The sequence below is a fragment of the Copadichromis virginalis genome, linkage group LG23 (assembly GCF_057382275.1).
Source record: "Copadichromis virginalis isolate Kocher_CV1m ecotype Utaka linkage group LG23, C_Virginalis_male_GT1.1, whole genome shotgun sequence".
In the NCBI taxonomy this organism is placed as follows: domain Eukaryota; kingdom Metazoa; phylum Chordata; class Actinopteri; order Cichliformes; family Cichlidae; genus Copadichromis; species Copadichromis virginalis.
In genome coordinates, this window is record NC_140639.1 from 41,438,716 (window position 1) to 41,460,836 (window position 22,121).

The 22,121-nt window shown below is 37.7% G+C and overlaps 1 protein-coding gene and 1 long non-coding RNA gene across 3 annotated transcripts in view; both read left to right on the plus strand.

Annotated features, from left to right (window-relative positions):
* Positions 1-8,435: 8,435 nt before the first annotated feature.
* LOC146681643 (uncharacterized) overlaps positions 8,436-22,121 on the plus strand; it is a 30,545-nt gene continuing 16,859 nt past the window's right edge. Inside the window, exon 1 of the long non-coding RNA XR_014918017.1 lies at positions 8,436-8,497. This is a non-coding gene — a long non-coding RNA (uncharacterized LOC146681643). The remainder of the gene's footprint in view (positions 8,498-22,121) is intronic.
* Positions 14,071-21,647, plus strand: LOC146681644 (uncharacterized). Of its 2 annotated transcripts, XM_085449154.1 has the most exons (9): positions 14,071-14,191; positions 15,212-15,296; positions 17,477-17,686; positions 17,907-18,021; positions 18,637-18,798; positions 18,910-19,119; positions 19,587-19,752; positions 20,720-20,799; positions 20,952-21,647. In XM_085449154.1, the coding sequence occupies exons 5-9, from the start codon at positions 18,715-18,717 to the stop codon at positions 21,252-21,254; spliced, it is 843 nt and encodes a 280-aa protein (XP_085305280.1). In that variant the 5' UTR covers positions 14,071-14,191; positions 15,212-15,296; positions 17,477-17,686; positions 17,907-18,021; positions 18,637-18,714; the 3' UTR covers positions 21,255-21,647. The 2 variants fall into 2 exon arrangements, with proteins under 2 accessions (XP_085305280.1, XP_085305279.1); XM_085449153.1 differs by lacking the exon at positions 17,477-17,686.

Sequence of the window (22,121 nt, forward strand, 5' to 3'; positions counted from 1 at the left end):
TCAGGTCAGCGTGACGTCGCAACTGCTGAAATATGTTTGAACCGAGGCCACAAAATGGCTTCCTTGATCTAAACGGAGCTGCTTTAAATGGGAGTTAAAGGGATGTAATTGAACCTTAAATATGTTCCTCAAAAAATCTTTAATTAACTATTTACCAGGGGATAGATAACCAGCTGGTATAATGCCGTGGAAAACTGGATTTGAAAGCTTTAGAAGTTTCTTTAAGGCATTTGTTAAGCTCTGTCGTGTCCATCGCCAGAAAGAAGCTGTGCTGTCTGTCTGGGGGAATTAAACTGAGGCAGTTTAATCAATCACAGAAAATATCATTCTCCATGGAAGCATATCAGAGTGTGACCTTGGTCTTGTACAAGCGGGAAAGCAGCCAAAAAAAAAAAAAAAAAGCTTCCACCACAACTTCCAGTATGGAAATTTATTTGAATAAGAGTCATTGCAGAGGGGCAATGTCAAACAAACATCCCTCAGTCAAAGCAGCACTGAGGAGGAAATGGGTTTAGTGTTGCAGACAGCCAGCAATCCAGTTTAGCTTTAGCATTTTGTCAGTTATTACTTTTTTTTCACAGAGAAAGTACAGAACAGGAAGGATGTGAGAGGAAATTGGAGCCAAATTCCATCCCGGTTGACATGCTGTACATGGCCACTTTCCCCAGGCGAGTGCGTGAGTCAGCTCAGTGACTGGGAGCAACCCCGAGGAAGAGTTTTTGTTCACCTGTGACGATGTGGCTCGCCCAATCCTCACTAGACTTTAAATTATTCAGCACCAACACCAGCTGTCTTCTCTTATAGCTCAATATCCACTTTTTCTGAGATAATAAATTATTAACTATTTAGACCCAGTTATTCTTTTCCTTATTTTATATAACTATATACTGTTAAAGTTGTGGATGCTCATAAACATGACTAAAGTTTACAATGCTGTGCTAAAGTCTTGAGTCATTTCTCATTTCTATATATTTTGTTTCCACAGAACCAGACTTTCTTCTAATGTTGTAAAGTGGTCTTGAGCAATAGTTTGCCAAGGTTCACCACAAAATCAATTTGAATGGTTAGGCACTTGGTTAGTAGTAGCCTAACACAAAGGATGATTTCTTTGTTAAATCTATAAAGAACATGTCAACAAAAAAGCAATTTGACAGCCATAAAATAGTATTTTAGCATCAACAAGGTGATTCCCAAAGAGCTATTAGCTGAAACATGGTATAGCTCTTTGTGGTCTGCAGTTTGTCCTTAAAAAAATGAGAAAATTGGACAAGTAGAGGACAAAAAAAGAGACAGGCCTAGGAGAAAACTATCTACATCACATGACTTATATCTGAAAGTCATGTCCTTAAGAAATAGGAAAACGAAGAAGAACAAAGAAGTCTTGATGCAGAAAAATATACTAAACCCAAATTTGAATTATTGTTTCAAATCATTGTTGTCATGTGTGGAAGAGGTTGGGATGGACACGGTGAAGGCGCTGTCATGGCTTTGGTTGTATCTTAGTCAGTGGTGTTGGGGATCTTGTCAAAACTGAAGGAAGTATAAACGCTGGAAAGCACCATCACATTCATTAATCCATTTAGATTACCATCTCAAAATCAAGTGACAGACAATGGCTTCTTTCTTAGTATGACAGTGATCCCAATCACACTGCTAGTGCAGTAAAAGTATACCTGTATAGAAATGCATACAATGGAACATTGTCAGTTATGGATTGACCTACCCAGAGATCATGTTAAGACAGAATGGATCATGTTTTTTCCGCATACTAGAGTAATAGGGCCCCTGAGAACTGTAAAACCTTTGGATTTTTTCAGTTCTCTTCTCATTTTTATTACTGTTTTTGACTTTCCCTAAGTCATTCAAGCTGCCTACCAGTAACCAAGTGCATTACTGGAGGGATATTGTAAAATGTTGGAAAAGTAATTTAAAACTTTGGTAAAATGAAGTTAAAAACAATGGTCCTGTCACATCAACACCGTGGTGAAAAAGGCCCGACAGCGTCTCTACCACCTCAGACGCTTGAGAGACTTCCAACTGCCCTCCAAGGTGCTTAGGAACTTTTACTCGTGCACCATAGAGAGCATCCTGGCGGGAAACATCTTAACCTGGTTCGGGAACAGCACCATGCAGGACAGACGAGCTCTACAGAGGGTTGTGCGGTCAGCTGAGCGCACCATCCGCTCCGAGCTCCCTGACCTGCACTCAATCTACAGCAGGCGGTGCTGGACCAAGGCCAGGAAGATCGTGAAGGACCTCAGCCATCCCAACAACAGACTGTTCTCTCTGTTGAGGTCAGGAAAGCGATTCCGCTCCCTGAAGACCAACACAGAGAGACTGAGGAGGAGCTTCTTCCCGCAGGCGATACGGTCTCTCAATCACACCACCACACAGTACTGACCCACACATATGGTTCTTACACACACACTGGACTTTCTGGACTTTGGTTTTGCACAACACTGGTCACTATATTCTTCATTTCCGGTTAATACTTGCACAGCTGCTGTTATTGTGTATATATTTATTTATATTTAGATTTCTTCATACATTCTTATATAGTTCTATATTGTGTATTGTGTATTTTGTTGTACAGTTATTTTATTTTCAACTTTAATTTATATATTTATCTTTATCTTATTCTTCCCAGTTAAATTTACCCTTCATTCTAATTTGTGTTGTACAGTTATTTCATTTTTAACCTTAATTTATATTTTATTCCTTCCTAGTTAAATTTACCCTTTTTAATTTTTCATATTTATTTCCTATCTTATTCATAGCCTTTTCCTTTTTTGTTCTCTTTAGGTCACGAGCAGTTGTCCAAGCATTTCACTACATATCGTACTGTGTATGACTGTGTACGTGACAAATAAAATTTGAATTTGAATTTGAAAACAAAAAAGTGCTGCTGTGTGGGTTTTCTCTGGGTACTTCAACTTGCTCTAACAGGCTAAACAGTGATTATAAATTGGACGTAGGTGTGAATGTGAGTGAGTAGATGTTTGTTGTGCTGGACTGTTGATTTCTCTAGGTTGTACAACACCTCTCATATCAGAGCACAGCTTCTCTTTAGAAGAAAAGCAATTATTTATCTTATTTGGGATCTGCCCTGGTAAATTCAGTGGAAGGAGTCAGAAGAATCATTACGTTTTACGCAACGATTCGATTATGCCGCGAGGAAAAACACACAACACTCAGGCTACTTCACTAACTACTATGGCGGAGACACCTGATGGAGTCGATGCCAGGTGTCCTTCCCAAGATGGTGTGGCGGCCGAGCTGACTTCTATAAGATCTCTGCTTGAGCAGGTAGCACAAGACATGACGGCGGTGAAAGGTGGTATCGAGTCTCTCAAGGAAGCTGTGAACAGTTTGGGTGTGAGAGTGGATGAAACAGAGACAAGAATTTCTCGATTGGAGGACGAAGAGGCTAAAGCCAGCTCAATATGTAAGATCTTGAAGATACAGAACCAGCGGCTGCAGGAAAAAGTAACGGCGCTTGAGGGTTCCTCACGGCGCCAGAATATTAGAATATCGGGTATTAGAGAAGGATCCGAAGGCAGTAATATTGAGGATTACGTGAAGAATCTGCTGTCTGAGGCTCTGGACATTGAGATGGGAGATTACTACGAAATAGATAGAATCCATCGAGTGGGGCCAGCTTTTCCGAAGCCCACTGCGGACTCCAGACCGAGACACATTATTGTTCGCTTCCTACGGGATAAAGCCAAGATGTCCGTGCTGGCGGCTGCCAGAAAAAAGGGGCAGATCGTTTGGAAAGGCATGAGAGTTCTTTTTTTCCAGGATTACGCTCAGGAGGTACAAGAAAAACGCAGGAAGTTTGATGAGGTGCGCCGCTTGTTGCAACAGTACAAGATTGGCTATTCTCTTCGTTTTCCGGCTGTTATGACTTTTTCAGTGGATAACCAGTATCATCAGTTTTCCAACCCAGCTGAGGCTAAGCAATTTCTAAGCGGCTTGGATTTGGTTAACATTCCGGGTGATGTAGATTAAGAGGATTTGATAAGCTATGGGTTGGTTTACTTCTGAGGGGGGGGGAGACGTAAGGAGGGACACCATCTGGGAATTTTTTTTGAGTGCCACGGACCTGCGATTTTTTATGTTTTCATGTTCTTTTGTTTTTTTGTTTGTTTGTTTTTTTTTTTTTTTTTTTTTTTTTTTTTTTTCTCGTGTTTGGTTTTGTTGTTGGTTTTGATGGTATGGTACCAATTGTCCTGTATAGACCTAATTTTTGGATCATTGGGTTGTCTCATGTTACTGGCTCTAAGAGTTGTTATATGGGTAAATGGGATATTCCTCTGGATAAATTTGTATAATAATTCGGCTCACATGGTGTTATGGAGTTATGTAAAATTGTGTCGTGGAATATAGCGGGTTGTCATAATGTTATTAAAAGGAAGAAAATCCTCACATATCTGAAACAGAAAAAGACTGATATAGCCCTGATTCAGGAGACCCATCTTGATGAGGCCGAATCATTAAAGCTTAAAAGAGACTGGGTGGCGCAAGTTTATTTTAGTGCATTTTCGGCTAGAAAAAGAGGGGTGGTCATATTGATTAGAAGAAACTTGGATTTTCAGGTCTTTAAGCATTATACAGATCAGGAGGGTAGATGGGTGGTTTTGGATGCATGTTTACAGGGGCGGAAAATGACATTGGTCAATATATATGCTCCTAATTCTCCTCAGCCACAATTTTTTCATGAAGTCTGTAACATGGTGCGGACTATAGGTAACACACACATTGTAATTGGGGGAGATTTTAACCGGGTCAGGGATGTCTTATTGGATAAATCTTCTTGTACTGGACTAAGCAAGGACCCAACAAACGCTGCGGTGGACGTGATGTCAGAGGAACTGAGTCTAGTAGATATATGGAGACTTCTTCATCCTCAAGAAAGAGATTATACCTTTTTTTCGCATCCTCACTCAACCTACTCCAGGATAGATTACTTTTTGGTGTCCCGTTCTTTGGCAAGTCAAACTATTGGGTCCTCTATTGGTAACATTGCTATATCGGATCATGCTCCCATTGACCTTGTTCTTACTGACACTGATAATATTAAACCGTCACCTAGGTGGCGCTTGAATAACTCAATACTGAAGAATAAGGGTCATTGCGAATGTATAAGGGAAATGATAAAGGAGTTTTGGTTGTACAATGAGGGCTCTATTGATGACGTTGGAATGACCTGGGATGCTTTTAAGGCCTATTTGAGGGGGCGCCTTATTCAATATTGCTCCTTGATTAAAAAAGCTGAGAGGGATAAGCTGATGAAGTTGGAACAGGATATCAAGGAGCTTGAAAAACAACATATGTTGCTCCCAGAGAGGGACTTATGGAACAAATTAATTAAATTTAAATTTGAGATGAATAGCATATTGGAGAAAAAAGTGGAATATGCAATGTTTTGTCTAAATCAGAAGTACTTTGAACAAGGGGAGAGAACAGGTAAAATGTTGGCACACAGGGTTAAGCAGATAAAATCTAGTAACCTTATACCATCTATTTTTGATCCTAGTAATAATAATAAGTTGACTACTAGTAAAAGAGAAATAAATGATATTTTTACTAAATATTATCAGGAGCTGTACACTTCTAATGGACTGGTGGAGGAACAGAGGCTGTCAGATTTCTTCTCTTCTATTAAAATTCCCAGCCTGTCGGAAGATCAAAGAAGTATATTAGAAGGTAAGATTACATTAATTGAAGTTAAGCAGGCAATCGGCAGCCTTAGAGTGGGTAAATCTCCAGGTAATGATGGATTTCCATCAGATTTTTATAAGGTGTTTGTGGACGAACTAGCTCCAAGACTACTGTCGGTATATCAAGATGCGTTTCAAAGAGGGAGACTACCGTTTAGTATGCGATCGGCAGTGATCACGTTATTACATAAAAAAGGGAAAGACCCACAGCATTGTGGGAATTATCGCCCAATTTCATTAATTAATGTGGATGAAAAAATTATTTCTAAGATATTAGCTTTTAGGCTTGAAAAAGTTCTTCCGTATTTGGTGCATAGGGATCAGGTCGGTTTTGTGAAAAATAGAAGCTCTGCGGATAATCTACGTAGGATATTGCATATACTCTGGAAGAGCAGGACTAAGCTAGACCCTGTCGTTGCCTTCTCTTTGGACGCAGAGAAAGCTTTTGATAAAGTTGAGTATCCTTTTCTGTTTCATACCTTGAAGAGATTTGGTTTCGGTCCCTTTTTTAGGCAGTGGATTCAGGTGGTATACACAGATCCAATGGCTACAGTTATTACCAATGGGATAATGTCACCCTCATTTTCGTTAAGTCGGGGTACTAGACAAGGTTCACCCTTATCACCTCTCATTTTTGCTCTGTTTTTGGAGCCTTTAGCCATAGCTTTACGTGAATGTAAGAAAATTAGAGGGGTGGATTTGGGTCAAGAAGAACATAAAACTTTTTTGTATGCAGATGATATTTTACTGATTTCAACTAACCCAGAACAGGCCGTTCCTGCAATTTCCTCAATTATTGATTCTTTCTCTGTAATCTCTGGATACACTATAAATTGGTCTAAGTCTGAAGCTATGCCTATTTCTAAATTGTGTCCGCCTGTTATGAGGAGTTCATGGCATTTCAAGTGGATGCCCGAGGGTCTGACTTATTTGGGGATTAAATTGACCCCTGGTTTAGACAACATAATGAAAGTAAATATTTCCCCAGTGATTCAAAACATCCGTTCGCTGTTGCAGAATTGGGTTAAAATAAATCTGTCCCTTTTGGGCAGAATTAATTTGGTGAAGATGATTATTGCCCCTAAACTTCAGTACTTTCTTCACATGTTACCGATAGCAGTCCCACATAATTTGCTAAAGCTTTATAATACATGTGTAGAGGGTTTTGTGTGGGCAGGTAAAAAGCCATTGTTCAATCGGTCTAAATTATATGCTGCTAAAGAGAGTGGTGGGTTGGCATTGTCTAAGATGGTCTGGTATCATTATGCTTTCTCCCTCTCTCAGTTAGTTAAGATACATAATTCCTCTACTGATAAGCCATCATGGGTTGGGATTGAGGAAAGTCTTGTGGCCCCTTCGTCTTTAGAGGCCTTCCTTACTCAGAAGGGAAGGCCAGTACCGTTTAAAGATCCAGTACTGTCTTTCATGCAAGAGACCTGGCTTAGAGCTCACCAATATACCAACAGCAGCCCTTATCTCACCGCTAGAGCCTCTATTTGGTATAATAAGAAAGTATTAATAGGTAAGAAACCGGTCTGGTGGGAGGCCTGGGCTAGGACAGGTATTAATCAGATGGGGGACCTATTTGGGCAGACTGGCATGAAATCGTTTGCAGAAATCAGACGAGAATTCAATTTGGATCCAAGGGAAATTTGGAGGTTTTTTCAAATAAGACATTGTATTAAAGCCATTTTGAAAAATAATCTAGACCCTCCATCTAGTGTTCAGAAGATGTTTGCAACCCCTGACAATAACAGAATCAGGGCATCTAAATTTTATGGGAACTTCAGAGAGGCACACGCTCCCAGTTTGGGGGGACTGAGGCGGTGTTGGGAGAAAGATCTGGGTATCCAGATCTCAGAGGACAGTTGGAAGATGCTGATCTCATCATGGTATGTTTGCTCACCTGAAACACAGTCTCAACTTATCCAGTACAAGTTGCTTCACAGAAATTATTGGACACCCAGTAAATTAGTCAGGTTGAAGCTCGCAGATAAGGACATTTGTTGGAAATGTCAGCAGGAAGTCGGGACTCTAGTTCATATGTTGTATACATGTCGGAAAAATGATTATTTGTGGGATGGGATCATCAACTTGGTGAATGATATTTTTAAACTTAATCTTTCTAAATCTCCAGCTATATGCGTCCTGGGCCTACTACCTGACGATAACATTCTCTCAAAAAAACAGAGATTGTGGATGCGTCTGGCTTTTATAACTGGTTGCAGGGTAATTCTTAGGCATTGGAAGTCATCCAGCCCCTGTTCTTTCAAGGAATGGACCGAACAAATGTCTAGGATGGCATCATATGAACGGGTCATGTATAGAATGAAGGGAAGAGAAGATATTTTTGAGCAGGTCTGGGGTCCCTTTTTGCGGTACATTGACAATGTCTCTTAGACATTATGATAAATGGTCTCTTAGAGGGATGTTTCATGTGTCATTGGTATTTTGGTTGTTGTCTTTTTTTTTTTTTTTTTTTTTTTTTTTTTTTTTTTTTTTTTTTTTTTGCACCAGGGGGTTTTACCCTTATTCGTTTTTGTTTTTGCTGATGTTTTCCAGGAGGCGGTGTATTATTTTGTTTCTCCTGGGTTTTATTTATTTTATTTATTTATTTATCTATGTAAATTTTTTTTTTTTTTTTTTTTTTTTTTTTTTTTTTTTTTTTGTTTGTTAGTGTGTTGTTTGTTTGTTTGTCTTAGTTTGTTTGTTTGTTTAGAAACGGACAGAGAACTGACAGTATGATTATTGCAGTTGTATATTTATTTATTAATGTTTCTGTCCATCCAAAAATATTAAAAAAAAAAAAAAAAAAAAAAAAGAAGTTTTTCTGGGTTAGGTTTAGGTGGAAACTACTTTTTCCACATATAGGGCTAGGTAGATTTGAAGATGTTTCCCTTTAATGAACAAAATAATCATTTGAAAATGAATTTTGTGTCTTCTTGGATTATTTTTGACCAGTATTATTGGTTTTATCTGAAACGTTTAAGTGTGAAAAATATGCACTAATAAACGAATAAATCAGGAAAAAAAAAAAAAAAAAAAAAAAAAAAAAAGAAGAAAAGCAATCCATATTTTTAATTCTTGAACTTGAAGCTTTGGCATTTACTCAGACGATGTGATAAGTGAACCCGAGTACAGACTCATAGGCAGAGCTAACTAAAAAGAAACCTTTTATTGAATATTCCAGCCAAGGTACAAAATCCAAAAAGTGGATAGGAGAAGACAAACTCAATCATAACAGACAGTGAGTTCACAGGGAGCCAACCAGAGGCTTATGGTATGAGGCGAGTTCAACATATCCAGGGTATTGTTCTGTTATCTGGATTCACTTACCCCTAACACTGGCAGGGATAAGCAGTCATACAGCTGGTTATCAACTCACTAAATTAATCCAGAGTTTCACCTGCACATTCACATGAAAGGTTCTGTGATCACAGGATCTGACTAACGAAAAAGAGACATTTTAGGACTCAAATAAGTCTTTTTCTGTCCAAAATTATCTCTAACTCTCTAACTAACTCTAATCAGAGACATTATATGATGATGGTAAAATGATGATTCGGTCATTCTTCCAAGAATGGTGAGGCTGTTTCCTGGAGAACTGACTGGTAAGTAAAGTACTGGTAATTTCATACCTGCTGATCTCTAATCTGGAATGTAAACTGCTCCAGAACAAACTAGGTTCAAAACACAAGTTAAGATATACTCCAGCAGTGAGCCACCATTGTAGTAGAAAACCCAGAATAAACCCTGAAGTTACTTGGATAAGATGACATCCTGCTTCATAGGGAAGGGCAACACAGACTGAGACCACCACGCCCTCACTGACATCATACAAAGCTGAGAGCAGAAAAAAAACAAAACAGGAACATGGCATTTTTAAGGTCTGAGCTAAAAATGTAGTGGTTCATGTTTAGTGAGTGTATTAACAGCTAGCTAGCTAGGCAGATACATAGATTGATAGATAGGTAAGGAAAAGCAAAATAGTCCAGGTTATTGTTAGGGTGAAAGGTGAGGTACAGTGTGTGAAATAAACCTATGACAGCTGGGATAGACAGATTTATAACAGAACAGTATTTAAGAATGTTATTCATTTGCCATTTCTTTGCAGCACAACCTCATCAGAAAAACAATAAGGGGATTAAAATAGTTATTTTAATCATGCTTTTGTGTGTGTAAAATGTCTAACCTTTCTTAAAAGACAGTAGTGGTGACAGCACCACCCCTTCAGTACGCTATACTTAGGTTCTGCAGTTAATGATACAGAATATATCTTCCACTTAAATATCAAATTGTCCTTGCAAGCATGAATAAAGTGAAAGCGCTCACTTTATGTTGATCTTTCTGATTTGCAGAATAGGCTTTTAGGGTGCCGTTATCTCACTGTAACATTTGAAGGTTTCATTAAAACATAAAGAGCTTTGATAAATGTATTAGTGCAGATGCTTTTTGTTCTTTTTTTATAGGTATGTATTGTTAAGGCTTCGTTCTTTCTTATGATTCAAAGACTAATGTGTTTTTCATTGGCTTTTCTGGGTTTTTGTTATTCTTCTGAAGAACACTTTTCTGTCTCTGTTCAGTAATGCTCAGATAATCACCCACTGTGATTTTGTGTTTATTCCAAACAAAACAGAACACCATCAGAGGATTTTTGATCAGAAAATGTGAAACAGTAAATGGAAAAGCTGTAATGTATATATCTCTAAATACTATTAGATTTTCAGAGAAACAAAACTAATATGATCTTCACAAAAATATGTCACCAATGGCTGCGTTAGGTCTACAATAAACATGGAAATGCCAAGATAAGAAATTTTGGACAGACTTATACTACTTATCAGAATTAAAGTTCTCAAAGCTACATTGGTCTAAAGTGGAAAAACATATATTCTACAATAAGGGCAACTTTTAAAAACCAAGACAGTGCCCACAAAATTATTCAATTCAATTCAATTTTATTTATAAAGTGCCAAATCACAACAACAGTTGTCTCAAGGTGCTTTATATGGTACAGTACATCCTACAATGATAGATAGAAAAACCCAACAATCATATGACCCCCTTTGGCAACAGTGGGAAGGAAAAACTCCCTTTTAACAGGAAGAGGTTTACCCCACACCGATTAGACCAGGTTTCTGGAGGTTGGAAGAAGTCACTGTGAAATCATGCAGTCACACAGGGGTCACCAACCGAGAGACTGGTTGGTGACCCCCTGGCAACCGCTCATCACAGTGGGGAAAAATGTTAGCAAGTAGATTCTGAAAGTTGCTGAAAGTCACTAGCAACTACTCTTTGAAAACAAGTGAAAATGAAGCAAATCACTGTATTTTTCTCCATTCAGGTTTTAGCCTGTTGCGTTGGATATCCATCAAGATCACCAGCACAGCCCCAAACCATGGCAGAGCCTCCATAGCACCTCTCATCTGAACTCCTCTTCGCATATTTACAGTGATTTGTACCACAAATTTGGAGTCATCGCTCCATCACACTTGTTGCCAGTGATTTCCAGTCCAGTTCTTGTTTAGTTTGGCATACCTCAGTCTTCTTGGCTTCCTGACAGCAACCCTTCCACTGAGACCATTTTTGATGAGTTTTTAGTGAACAGTAGATGAATCGACTGAAGGGCTAAATGCATCTCTCAGGACCTATATCAGTCCTTTGTTGGATTTTTCCTGTTTCTTAAGGACATGACTTTTAGATGCTGTTCATTTGCTGTATGTAGGTTTTTTTTTATGCCTGACACTTTTTCTTTTGTCCTCCATTTGTCATCCTTTAAGGTTACACTGCACACCATGCCAAATTTTGGTCTAATAGCACTTTTAGAGCCACCTTTTTCATGCAAAAATGCATTTTTATGCCTGTCAGACTGTGTTATCTTTGGCATTTTTTGTAGATTCACCTAAAATTATGCCTTTGAGACAAAGTGCTTAAAGACATTTAAAATTGGTTCATTGCTGATTTGCCTATTATTGTAGACAGAACACTGGTTCATCCCTTGAGTTAGGTACCTTTTTTATGTTTGAATGATTCATGTTGTAAGTTATTGTGAATAATTTGTCCAAAAAAACCCCCAATCTGAAAGCACTGTCAGTATCCAAAAACAAAAATGTCACCTTTATTTATTTATTTTTACATTTTGTTTTATTTCTTTTGAGGTTGACTTTGAACTAAATTTAATTTTTGGACCTGAATAGTATTTATTATTCAGAATAATATATGTAGTCATGTGACTGATTAATATGCATCTATTTTTCTTTTCTGCAATACATTTGGGAATGGAATAGAAAAAAATCAAAATAAAAAAACAAGAATTGAGTGCATGAGCTTGAAGTTAATGTCATTAAAGATGTTTGCTGTACAATCATTCCACTCTGGAGAAAGAACAGTTCAAAGAAATCATTAAAAGCCCCAAATCACCACGACATTCATGCCCACCATGAGTTCATGTAAACCTCTGACCACAACTGTTTAAAGTATTCTTCAGTTTCCTTATTTTTCCAGTTTTCCCAAGCCTCCCAGCATTCCTCATCTATCAATATTTTTTTTCCATCTTCTTCTTTGCTACTTTTGATCTCTTTTACATACTTTGGCCTACTGCTCTCTGGCCATATGGTCACCTGCACACCAACTGAGCCAGACCTTGTATCAAAATGTGTCTCCTAATACGATGATCCACAGTGCAACAACTTTCATCCAATCAGTGTCAAACTAAGACTCAGTTTTCATCTACTCTCTGGTTATTTTTAGAAACAAAACTAGTTGGCTGCATGGCCACAACCAGCTATGAGGTCACTGAGGTTTGGACTAAATCAAGACTATGAGTCTTTTATAGTGTGATGCTTCAGATAGCTTCTTTCCCAGAGCTACCACCGTAGTAAATAAGCACAAAAACAATTGAACCTATTCCATACCATCACTGTCATTATATTATGCTGCTATTCATACTGTCATTATATTAATGCTGCTATCCTGTATATATTGTACATACTATTGTTTGAGTACTTACGATTGTTTTTTTGTACTTTTTATATTTTACATTTATATTTATTATTGAAACTTGCACCAAGGGAGTGGCACTCCAATTTCGTTGTACTCTGTACAATGACAATAAAGGCTATTCTATTCTATTCTATTCTATTCTACTATGAAACGATTCTACGTAAATTCTACTAGTTTATGGCTTACCCTACAGTGACTCTGACTGGGTTGTGTTCAGAGGGTTAGGTTTACCCATGACTCATGAGGAATGATAGCTGGTTAGTTTAGGCAACAGGAGTGAATCACAGGCACAGTAGGGCCAGTGCCATTGAGTAAGTAACTTTTCCCTTGTGCTATTTAAATTTCAAGTGAAGGAATAGTTTTGTATTTTGTTTTATTTCCATTGTGTTGTAGACACAAACCTCATCTCCCAGATTTCTATATACAAAGCTGCTCCAGCAACAAAAGGGAAGCTGTACAAAAAAAAAAAAGTCTAAGTTTTCACAATGAATTGCAACTCTACGACTTAGTCTCTTCAAGAGGTGTAGAAGGGCACTCATTTCTAAACCGTGCACTCAGAAAAATTATGGTTCTTAAATGGTTCTTCAGATGTCTTCATGGTTCTTTAAAGAACCATCATACGTCAAAGAACCTTTTTATTTTGTGGATGGTTCTTCAGCTATTACAAATGGTTCTTTAAAGAACAAAAGGTTCTTCATCCTTAGCTATCTGAGTTTGTTGGTGTAAAATGGCATAAATAATATTCACTTTAATGAGGGTTTAAATTATACTGTGTGTTTTGTTTGTGTGCGGGGGGGGGGGCAGATGGTGGGATACTGAATATTCAAATTAAAGTTAGAAACACTTGCTTAAAAATATTCTGATGGCAGGGGTGGGTGCCAAAGCCTGAAGACCCCCAGCACCCACCCTGCAAACCCACTGATCACAAATAATGTGGTAACAGAATATAGAATTTATTATTAAGCCGTTTATGAATATGGTGAATTTATAAATTAACAATCCATTCGGGGGATATTAGACAGATTCAGATACTGATCTATATCAGATCTCTCTCTCTCTCTCTCTCTCTCTCTTGCTCTCTCTCTCTTGCTCTCTCTCTCTCTCTCTCTTGCTCTCTCTCTCTCTTGCTCTCTCTCTCGCTCTCTCTCTCTCTCTCTCTCTATATATATATATATATATATATATATATATATATCATAATGATCTGAGTACTTGTTTATCACTGCGCAATTTATTATTATATGTGTCAAGCCAAATAAATGACAGGGAGAGAGAGAGACGTTAGAACACGTAGTACAACCAAAGGGGGGGGGGGCAACTGTAGGGATGCGCATGCGCACACAGATCGCGCGAGCCTTGAACTTTCTAACGGAAAGAAAACTTTCTCTCGGACGTTGCCAGTGGATAACAGTCTTCAGTACCTGCTGGTCTTTAAAGGATTCTGGATTCCTGGACTGTTGGAAAAGGTAAAACATTTTCATAAAACCTTTTTATTGTTTTGTTTTTGTTACTCGTCATTGTAGCTTGCTGTTAATGTTGTGCTAACAGTAATGGTTAGATACGTTAGCCTTTGACGTTAACGCAGTTTAGTATCTGGTATAAAGAACTGTTTTCCTAACAAAACCACTGTTACAATTAAGTGAAGGTGCTCCCAATTAATTTGGCCTGTAAAATATGTGGCTATATTGCGTGCTGCGTACATAAACTAATGTCAGCTAGACAGATATTAAAATTAATAATATGGTTAAAGTCGCCAAAATGGCGCCTGAAGCCTGTTGTGTGAGCTCTGTGTCTGGTCTAGAAACTCAGAAATTCAGTAGCCTGTACTTTGAATTGTGGAGTAGCTGTATAAAATACAGCAATGCATAAGTGTTTTGAATAAACAGAAATGTGACACATGAGAAGTTGTCTTTGACTGTTACTGTATAACTTATTTTCAGAGTAGTTGACAAATTATGCTCCAGTCATTTGATGTTACCAAGATAATGTCCGTTTTTATTATAGTTAAATTTTTTTTATGTACATTTCATTTATCCAACATCATATATTAGGCAAAAAAGAGGTCATTATACTAACAAGACCAGATAATCGAAAGCATAAAATAATCAATATTTATCTGAAGAAGGCTTAAAAGTTAGAATAAACGGTGGTATAGTGGTTAGCGCTGCTGCCTCACAGCTAGAAAGACTCTGTTCAATTCCCGGGGTCAACCGGGTGCCTTTTTGTGTGGAGTTTGCATGTTCTCCCTGTTTCTGTGTGGGTTTCCACCCACAATCCAAACATACATATCTGAATGACAACCCTGCCATGGACTGGCAACCTGTCCAGGGTCTACCCCGCCTAAAAAAAACAGCTGGGATAGGCTCCAGCACCCCTCCGATCCTTATGATGATAAAGCGGCTTGGAAAATGAATGAATAAAAAATAAATAAGTTTTTGATGTCACAGAATAAAACAATGTAATGGCATTTTGTTTTGTTTTAACAGATCATGGCTCAGCAGTGGACTGTTGGAGAAGTATCTCTTTGGCTTGGGGAAAATGAATTGGCAGATTATCAACAGGTCTTTGTAGGTGAGCATTTCTATGGATGTGCCATATCAGTGTCCACAGTGCTCCACAAGAAAACCAACATATGAAAAACTGCTGAAACATCAACAGATATACCATGAAAGTGAATGTGGATTCTTCATTGTCTGCAGACTAGAAGACTGTCCCAGAAAGTTTTTGTCTGTGAAATCTTTGAAAAATCACACAAGGAAGAAACATAAATATCAGAAACAAGGATTAGAGTCTGCCCCAGACTGTGACCCTGTCATCCAGGAAACTGTTGAATTTCCCCAATCATCTGAACGAACTCTGAGTGAACTTGTAGAGAACTTTACAGAGACTGTGAGAAAACAACTGGCATTGTTTTCCTTGAATCTTCAAGAGAAAAGTATTGTAAATAGAAAAGTTCAAACATTTGTTCTTATTGAAGTAGAGTCACTTTTCAAGTATTTTATTGAAAACTATAGGGAGATATTTTCTAAATGTTTGCAGACTCTTAATTTTGATATATCAAGTTTTCATTATATTGATGACAATAGTTTGGTAGAACATTGCTTCAGTGCAGTCAGCAACACATATCAACTAGACAGATACTGTGTTGAGAAATTAAACCTGATTGAACCTGTTGAATGTATCCTGGGAATAGATCCTTTTACTGGGAAACAGGACACTTTTCAGTATATGCCACTTCTAAAAGTCTTAGAATTAATATGTAATGATCCTAACATTTTAAGACAAATTTTTAGGCCAGAATCCCGTGCTCCTGAAACCTTAACAGATTTTAGTGATGGGAAAATTTACAAAGAAAGTGATTTTTTTAACACAGACAACCCACATTTGAGAATTCAGTTGTACAGTGATGAATTTGAAGTTGCTAATCCATTAGGATCAAAGAAACGTCTACATAAAGTGTCTGCATTTTATTTTACTTTGGGAAATATTCCACCAAAAGACAGATCTGTTTTAAGACATATTCATCTGTTGATACTTGTCAAACATAGATTGGTGAAAACATATGGATTTGAGAAAATATTAGAACCATTAATTTGTGACCTACAGGTTTTGCAAGAACGTGGATTACGATTAAAATTTGAAGACAGACAGTACTGCATCAAAGGTGGTCTGGCCACAATATCTGCAGACAACCTAACCTCTCACACACTTGCAGGTTTTAGCTGCTCATTCAGTAATGGTAGAATATGCAGGTTTTGTATGTGTCATTACAAGGACCATCTGCAATGTGTTGAAGATGACCCCCACTGTAGGTCAGTGTATGGTGTAACTGGCCCATGTGCCTTCAACAAGCTGTCATATTTTGATACCACAAATGCATTCCCACCTGATGTAATGCATGATTTTCTTGAGGGGGTCATTCCTCTTGTTTTGAAGTCTGTTGTAAAAGCCTTGCACGAGGACAAAACCGTTACTATCCAAGAGGTGAATGACAGCATAAGGACTTTTAGTTTTGGACAGAATGACTGCACCTCCAAACCTGCTCTAATATCTGAGAAGGTAGCACTGGATGGAAATATCTCTGGAACTGCTGTTGAGAAATGGACATTATTTAGGACTCTGCCTTTCGTCATAGGCTCCAGGATTGAAAAGGGTAACAAGTTTTGGCAGCTTTATCTTTTGGTTCGAGAAATAGGAGAGATTATTCTTGCTCCAACCATCAGCACTGACTGGATTAGTAATCTACATGAACTGATCACTTACTTTTTGACAGATTTCATCAATCTGTTTCCTGGTGTGTTTACACCCAAGCTGCATTTTCTGCTACATTATCCTCAGCTCATCCTTGATTATGGGTCACTCCGCTCTCATTGGTGCATGAGGTTTGAAGCCAGACATCAATATTTCAAGACAGTAGCAAGAATCACCAATAACTATATTAATATTTGTCAGACTTTGGCAAAGAGGAATCAGCTTCGTCAATGCTGGGAGTGGCAGCCTGAACGGATCATCAGGAGCGATCATACACAAGCAGCAGTTAATAACTTATCACTTCAAGAACTTCCAGTGAACTTGCAGATTTGTTTGCAAAACTTGGAGACAGCCGTTACTGTGGATGAGAAACTCTGGACAAGTAAATGCATCATTTTAAACTCTGTAAAATATGCAGTTGGAGATTTCTTCATTTTGGAACTTGTGCATGCAGAGCAAATTCCACTGTTTGTGAAAATAGTCCTGATTGTGTATATCAGGGCCAACTGGTTTCTTGTTGGAAGACTTTTCACAACACTGGAGTTTATAAGACACCTTCAATCATACCACATCAGAGAGACTGATGATCTGTTGATATTCAAGCCTGGGGATGAGGTAGACTTTCATGCTTTGGACGCATACAGATGTGATGGTCAAGACTTCATTACACTGATCCACCGACCTTTTAAGGCAGTCCATACCAAAGTTAGGTAAGATACATCCTAAACCATGACTTTTTAGTTAGGAGTTGTCAACCACTGTTAAAATGATTTTAACCACTTTTTGGCTATTCCACAGGTCTGTCATCATCTATAGTCACTAATGAACTCATAGCTGTTTTTTTAGTAATGTTTTATAATATTTTTATTCTTTATCTTCGACATGCTCATTTCTGTTTTGATCGTGTCTTATTGTTTTTCTGTGCCACAGACAATGAAATCGATGGATCGACACTTCTGCAGATGACTGAAAGAATGAGTGAGCGTCTTTTTCCAAAAGTGAAAGACCAAGTGAAATTTTTGTCTGCTGTAGAGAAGCTGAAAGAGTGAGTCTTAAGTTGACTGGTTGATTCACTGAATTGTACATTCATACAATCCAGTGTTTCCCCTCCCCTAGGTTTATGGTGTTGGAGGGTGGGGGGCAAGGGGTTGACGCAAGCCCTGTTCTGTTTCTCCAGCGTTGATGTGCATCACACACCCATTTACTTTCAAATTGAAATGTCACAGCCACTCTTACTCTCTGTTATGATTCTGTTTCTGTAGTTCAGCAGCTGTTATTGTACGTTTTAAATATGCGGATATTCCTGATGCAGGACACAAGGACACGTATATTCATGTCTTGTAACAAACTCTAAACATACTTCTTACTTCTTCTTGCAGTGGAAGGCAACACAAAGAAAAGCATACTGTGTCAGCACTCCAACCTATGTTTAACTGCAAAGTGCCAATCTAAAGTGCTCCAAACCTTTATATCATGTGTTCGATCAACTCCTAAGAGTTAAAGAAGAGATCTGTAAATAGGAACTAATTAGGTTATGACATGATTACAGCAAACCTACCAGCTTTATGTCACTCAAAGTTTTCTGGTAAATGTCTTGCATAAAGGGAGGACCTAGTTGGACCTATTTATGAATAATTAGTTACATTTTTATCATTTGTAGGATGCTCTGCATGAGTCTCTCAGGAACAAGTTTAAAAAGGAAAGAAGACCACTAGTAGACGTAGAGGAAATTGAAAAAATGAGACAGAAATACTCAGTTCCAAATTCAGGAAGAAAAAGATCATCAGATATCCAGCCCTGTATCCTTTTGAAAAAAACCAAGGCAAGTTAAATATGCTCAATGTTTGTTTGCCATTTTAAATTGTACATAAAAGTTAAAAGTATTGTTTGTTTGTTTTTTCTCTCAATATTTGCTAAACTTTTTAATAACCAGGATATCAATCCTCTTGACGATGGGGAGGATGAAAGGAGCACCGACCAACATGTATCAGTGATTAAGCAAGAGTGCCAAAAAACTAGGCCAAATGTGGATGTCATTCAAACGCACCTCAGGAAAATACAGAAGTACAGAACACACTACATTCTTCAGCATACTACTGAAGAGGTTCTACGAGAATTCCCATGTCTCACTATCCCTGTTGTGGTGAGTGTTTTATCAAAAACTGCAGCAAAAAACAACAATAACAATAGTGCACAGCAAAAACACGAATATGTACTGATGTGCTGCACATTTATACAGACTTCTAATAATCATGTACCTACAGGACAGGCAAAGTGACTGACTCAGCAGATTTCATGAGTAATAAAAGTACACTAACAGAACACTAACAGAAATTGCCACATTGACTATGTCTTTCTCTTTGGTTTTATTTTCATGCTACAGGATAATTTTGGACTAATCTGATGCCAATGATAGTTTTTTGGGAAGAATAGTCTAAACATCCCTTTTGCACAGCAATGTGTACTTGAGAATTAAAGTAAACAAATGCAAAATTATAATTTCTTCTCTAATGATAATTGATGTGTGAAATAATGATTGTTCTGGTTTGCTATATAATGGTATATATTATGGTACAAAGCTAATATGTATATGTTTATCCTTTATTTTAGCTTCTTGAAGAGGCTTCCATGTTACTTAAAACTGATGTGGACAAAAAAGTAATCCGAGGATTCAGTAAGTTGGCAGCGAAGCTTGTGTCAATAGCCCCAAACAGCAACCTTAAAAGCCTCTGCTTAAAATCTGTTGATGAGAGCCAGACAGACACTGAAAGAAAAGGTGAGGGCACTTGGCAATAATGAGCAAAAACATTTTTAACTCCTATCTCAGATACCACTTTTTAAGGTTTCACATACAGCACATTAGTAAACACAGTGTCCCTTACAACAGCGGTCCCCAACCCCCGGGCCTCGGACTGGTACCGGTCCGTGAGTCGTTTGGTACCGGGCCGCGAGAGTTGAGGCTCAGGTGTGAAATGTATAGTTTTTCAGGGTTTTTATCAGTTTTCAGCGTTATTTCGTTATCGTTTTTATCGTTTACTCTGTTTTCCTGGGTCTTTTCACGTGTGTTATGAATAAATTTTCTTTTTTTCGGTACCGGTACTAGTTTTATTTTGTTGTATTTATCCGCGACACCTTAAAGGCCAGTCCATGAAAATATTGTCAGGCATAAACCGGTCCGTGGCGCAAAAAAGGTTGGGGACCGCTGCTTTACAATATCCACAGACTGACATTTCTCCTGTCTCGTCTCTGCAATGATGTACTTTAAGATTTAACTGATATACCCTCGATGCTATATGTAGCATCGTTACATATGTAGAGTCGTTACTATACAGTTCCACCAGTTCTTTGAAGGAGAGTAGGTGTGGATTTCATCAAAAAAACGATTAATTACACCATTATTCGAATAAGTCAAGGAAATACTCTATGAAGATTTTCAGTCATTCACACAATGTTTATCCCAAAAAATGTTCAGTGGCAGCTAGACTTGCTTTGCAAGTTCTTTAGGACTCAAATTATTTAAAGCTAGCAACTTACAGAACTGAACAACATTCTGGGGGTTTTGTATAAATGCTTAACATTTACACTGAATTACACTGAAAAGTTAATTAGGTATACATTTACTGCACTAATGCTTATGTTCTGCAAGACATTCAACTCCTGATAAAGGCACTCATATGGCCTTTACACCTTTGCATTAACAAAATTGGCCAGAAAATACTTACATATTTCTCTTTATTTTTCAGGTCAGATGGTAAACACAGCTGTTCTTCTCCTGCCATCTATTTTCAAAGAAAATGCCTCTCATCTCTTCGTCATAAATAAGGTAAATTTATATATTTTTTGGTATGGTGAGAGGGGGGGGGGTCTTGAACAAATCCAGTATTTTACAGGAGTTTTATACTTTCATTGGGACAGCTGTTGTTTATACTTATTTAAACTATACTCCTCATTTCAAGAATTTAATTTCTGTTTCAGGATCCACACAGCCCGATACCTACAATCGTACTCAGCAGCAGTGACGGCAAGCCCTTGAGTGATTCAACTGAGGTCAATGTCCAGATGGATGGACAAAAAAGGATTCTGGACAGTGGGGAAATGGACATTTCATTGGCGATGGGTATTGTCTTCTCCCTGTACCATGTCTACAATGTTGCCTATCCAAGTGAACTAAAAAAGACATTTTGCTTTTTGGAGGCATTTGTTCTCAACTTGGGAACTCTGACTACACCTGTACCAGTAGCTGTGCAAAGAGTGGCAAATGCATTAAATATCTCATAGATTGCCAGCATAGTGCAGGTGAGAGACTGAAATTATCCCAATGTGGACTAACAAAGGACCATGAGTCTCACATTAAACTTAACTTACATAACTTAAGGCTGCAGTTCATTGATAATTTAAATAAAAAGATTGTTCTTGAAATAGTTTTACTGAAAATGCAAACATGCTGATGAAAATGTGTTGTTTAATTGTCTGTTATGAAAGTATTGCTATTTCTAATGTAAAAATTGTTGTTTTATCTATAGTATAATATTTATATGTATTTATAGTAAAGATATTTAATTATTACTGTTTAAATGACTTATATGCTATTATTAGTAGTGGTGTTGTGCTTAGCATTAAAATGTCTTTTTCTGTAATACAAAGTGCCAATAAACCATTAATATATGTCTATGTGCTTGTATTTATTTTACCCTACTCAAATTCAATTTATGATACATTTTATTTTGAAAGATTTAAAATGGTTCTTTAAAGAACCACTCAAAAAAGGTTCTTTAAAATGGTTCTTTTAAAGAACCATTTGAAGGATCTTTTTAAAAATGGTTCTTTGAAGAACCATTTCTTTCAGTGGTTCATTGAAGAACCTTTAAAGGTGCCCCAAAGAACCATTTCTTGATGGTTCTTTGGGGCACCTTTGAAGGTTCTTCAATGAACCACTGAAAGAAATGGTTCTTCAAAGAACTTTTGTTTGAAAGGTTCTTTGTGGCACCAAAAAAGGTTCTTCTATGGCATCAGTCTAAAGAACCACTTTTAATTCCAGTTGGCACCTTTATTTTTCTGAGTGTGCGCATAGCCAAGATCTGGGTGCCGTACACACATTTAAAAGGTCTGAAAGTGAAAGATTTTCAAAATAAATGATGTAGCCAT